The sequence below is a fragment of the Alligator sinensis genome, unplaced genomic scaffold, assembly GCF_000455745.1.
Source record: "Alligator sinensis unplaced genomic scaffold, ASM45574v1 scaffold1244_1, whole genome shotgun sequence".
NCBI classification, from domain to species: domain Eukaryota; kingdom Metazoa; phylum Chordata; order Crocodylia; family Alligatoridae; genus Alligator; species Alligator sinensis.
The window spans coordinates 14,277-16,423 of record NW_005842591.1 but is presented as its reverse complement, the minus strand read 5'-3'; the positions used below and the strand labels follow the sequence as shown (position 1 = coordinate 16,423).

Below are 2,147 nucleotides of genomic sequence, written 5' to 3'. Positions count from 1 at the left end.
CCTTCCCTGCCACATCTGCCTAACCTGCCCAGAGACCGCCCCAAGCAAGTTCGGGAGTCCTCAAAACAAGACACCTCTGCTTACTCACCGCTGCTGTCTCGGTAAAGATGTACTGTCTGCCCAGGTAGGTGCAGGCAAATGCAGCTGCCACAGTGACAATGAAGTTGAATATGGTGATGATGAGAGCTTTCACTGACCTAACTGGAGAAGGAGAGAAGAGTCTCTTTTTATTCCGACTTGCAAGCACCTCTGTCTGTCACCTGAGCTATAAATGGAAAGGGGGGTCTGCCAGCCACTCGGACGCCAGCTGGAACCAGAGAGAAAGCGAACTGACCAGTCTCACTTCACTGGCCAGGGTGGCAGATCTCACATCTTTCAGGGGACTCTTCCTCCTCTAGACTTTGATCCACTGAGGCTTCCTACAGCCCTTCAACTTTTGACAAGCCAAATATCTGTCCCCTGTGATTATTTACTGTTAAGAACTAAAATTGGACCGTCTTGTTGGTAGGTTGAATATCTTTACATTTAAGAGCATCTTGGGAAACCTCTGGCCCTTTTTGGAGAGGGAGGGGATGTTCTCTGAGAACAGGCACGCGACAGCATTTCCTCAGCTCTCACCACTGCTTTGCTACCCAACTTACCCTGCCTTCCCAAATCAGCCAGAGTCCCATCCCGGCACACATCCTAAAGGAATAAGATAAAAACAGAAACAAAACATTTAGTTCCCTCCTAGATATCTATCTCCACTAGGAGACTATCTCAGCATGGCTTCTCGGAGCCTTCACCTATATCATTCCCTGTGTGTGCCAACCGGAGGGCCGCGTGCGGTGGGGCTCAAGGAGTCCATCCTTTACAATACCAATTTGGCAGTTTCATTCTTGACAAATGTATGAGCGTCAGAGAGACAGTGTCTGCCTCCAGAGCGAGTCTGGGGCCTAGCAGGAGTTCATAGGGGACCCACATGAGAGAGGTCTCCTCTGAACTCCAGGATGCTTCTGCCTCTGAGCTACGGACTCAAATTCACTAAAAAGCTGGGTGCTGTGGCTGGCTGCACTGACACTTACGGCAGTACCGCAAGGTTGAGTAAATCCATGCAGCTAATGGAGAAGAGAGTTCAGGTTTATTTTTCTTTGGCAGCCTCACTGTTTCCCCTCTGACCTGGCAATGGATGTTTCTTGTCATGCGCCTGTACTCCTCGTTGGCAAGCTTAGCCTTTATCTTCTCCAGGCGGGCGACCAGCTCTGGATTCTGAAGAAAGAGAATAAACATGGAAAAACTCGGCTGAGAACAAAGGAGCCACCGTGTGTTTGTGCACATCCCTTAGGCCCATTTCCTTTGTGCTTACAAGCCTCAGCTAAAAGACACAGACCCTGGGGCCCGTACCGCCGTAGCTAGTCTTGATACTGCACTGGCCACGGCAAGGTCAGAGCTCACCTTCTCTCCGAGGGGCCAATCCCCCCTTCTTACGTACCCTCGGAGGCTTCTTCACTTCAGGAAAGTCGATCTCGCTGCCTTCCAGCAGCTCGTGGAGGTACACCGGGTTCCCTACAAGAGGAAAGGACCTGCTCACCCCTTGTCGCTCAGGGGCAAGCAGCGAACCTTAGCGCGTGACACCTCCCAGCACCCCCGGGCTTTAAACACACCCGTTGTGGCCCCAAGACGTATCTATGCAGCAGATGGGGGGAAGCGGGGTGCACGGGCCTGCACGGCTAAGCGGGGCCAGGGGCTCTCACCCTTGTTTTGCACCAGGACCCATTTGCAGCCACCGGTGGCCAGTGCCCCTCACTCCCACGCGGGGCGAGACGGGCGCGGCGGTCTCCCCCGTCCCGGGCCGGCGCTCTCCGTTCAAGGACGCGCCGGTGTTTATATGCAGCAGATGGGGGGAAGCGGGGTGCACGGGCCTGCACGGCTAAGCGGGGCCAGGGGCTCTCACCCTTGTTTTGCACCAGGACCCATTTGCAGCCACCGGTGGCCAGTGCCCCTCACTCCCACGCGGGGCGAGACGGGCGCGGCGGTCTCCCCCGTCCCGGGCCGGCGCTCTCCGTTCAAGGACGCGCCGGTGTTTAAAGTTTGTCCCCGACGCTCCCATACTCTCCACACCCGCGGCTGGGGCCTGACCCGCGGGGGGGGCAGCGCTGCCCCAGTCC

At 55.9% G+C, this 2,147-nt stretch overlaps 1 protein-coding gene across 1 annotated transcript in view; it reads right to left on the bottom strand.

The window, feature by feature from the left end:
* The window catches only part of TMEM199 (transmembrane protein 199), a 3,520-nt gene extending 1,431 nt beyond the window's left edge, over window positions 1–2,089 (bottom strand). Inside the window, exons 1-6 of the mRNA XM_025214597.1 lie at window positions 2,014–2,089; window positions 1,934–1,981; window positions 1,472–1,545; window positions 1,159–1,248; window positions 642–684; window positions 89–201 (exon numbers count right to left, since the gene is read on the bottom strand). Of these exons, the coding sequence (XP_025070382.1) occupies window positions 89–201; window positions 642–684; window positions 1,159–1,248; window positions 1,472–1,545; window positions 1,934–1,981; window positions 2,014–2,089 (444 nt within the window). The remainder of the gene's footprint in view (window positions 1–88; window positions 202–641; window positions 685–1,158; window positions 1,249–1,471; window positions 1,546–1,933; window positions 1,982–2,013) is intronic.
* Window positions 2,090–2,147: the final 58 nt, after the last annotated feature.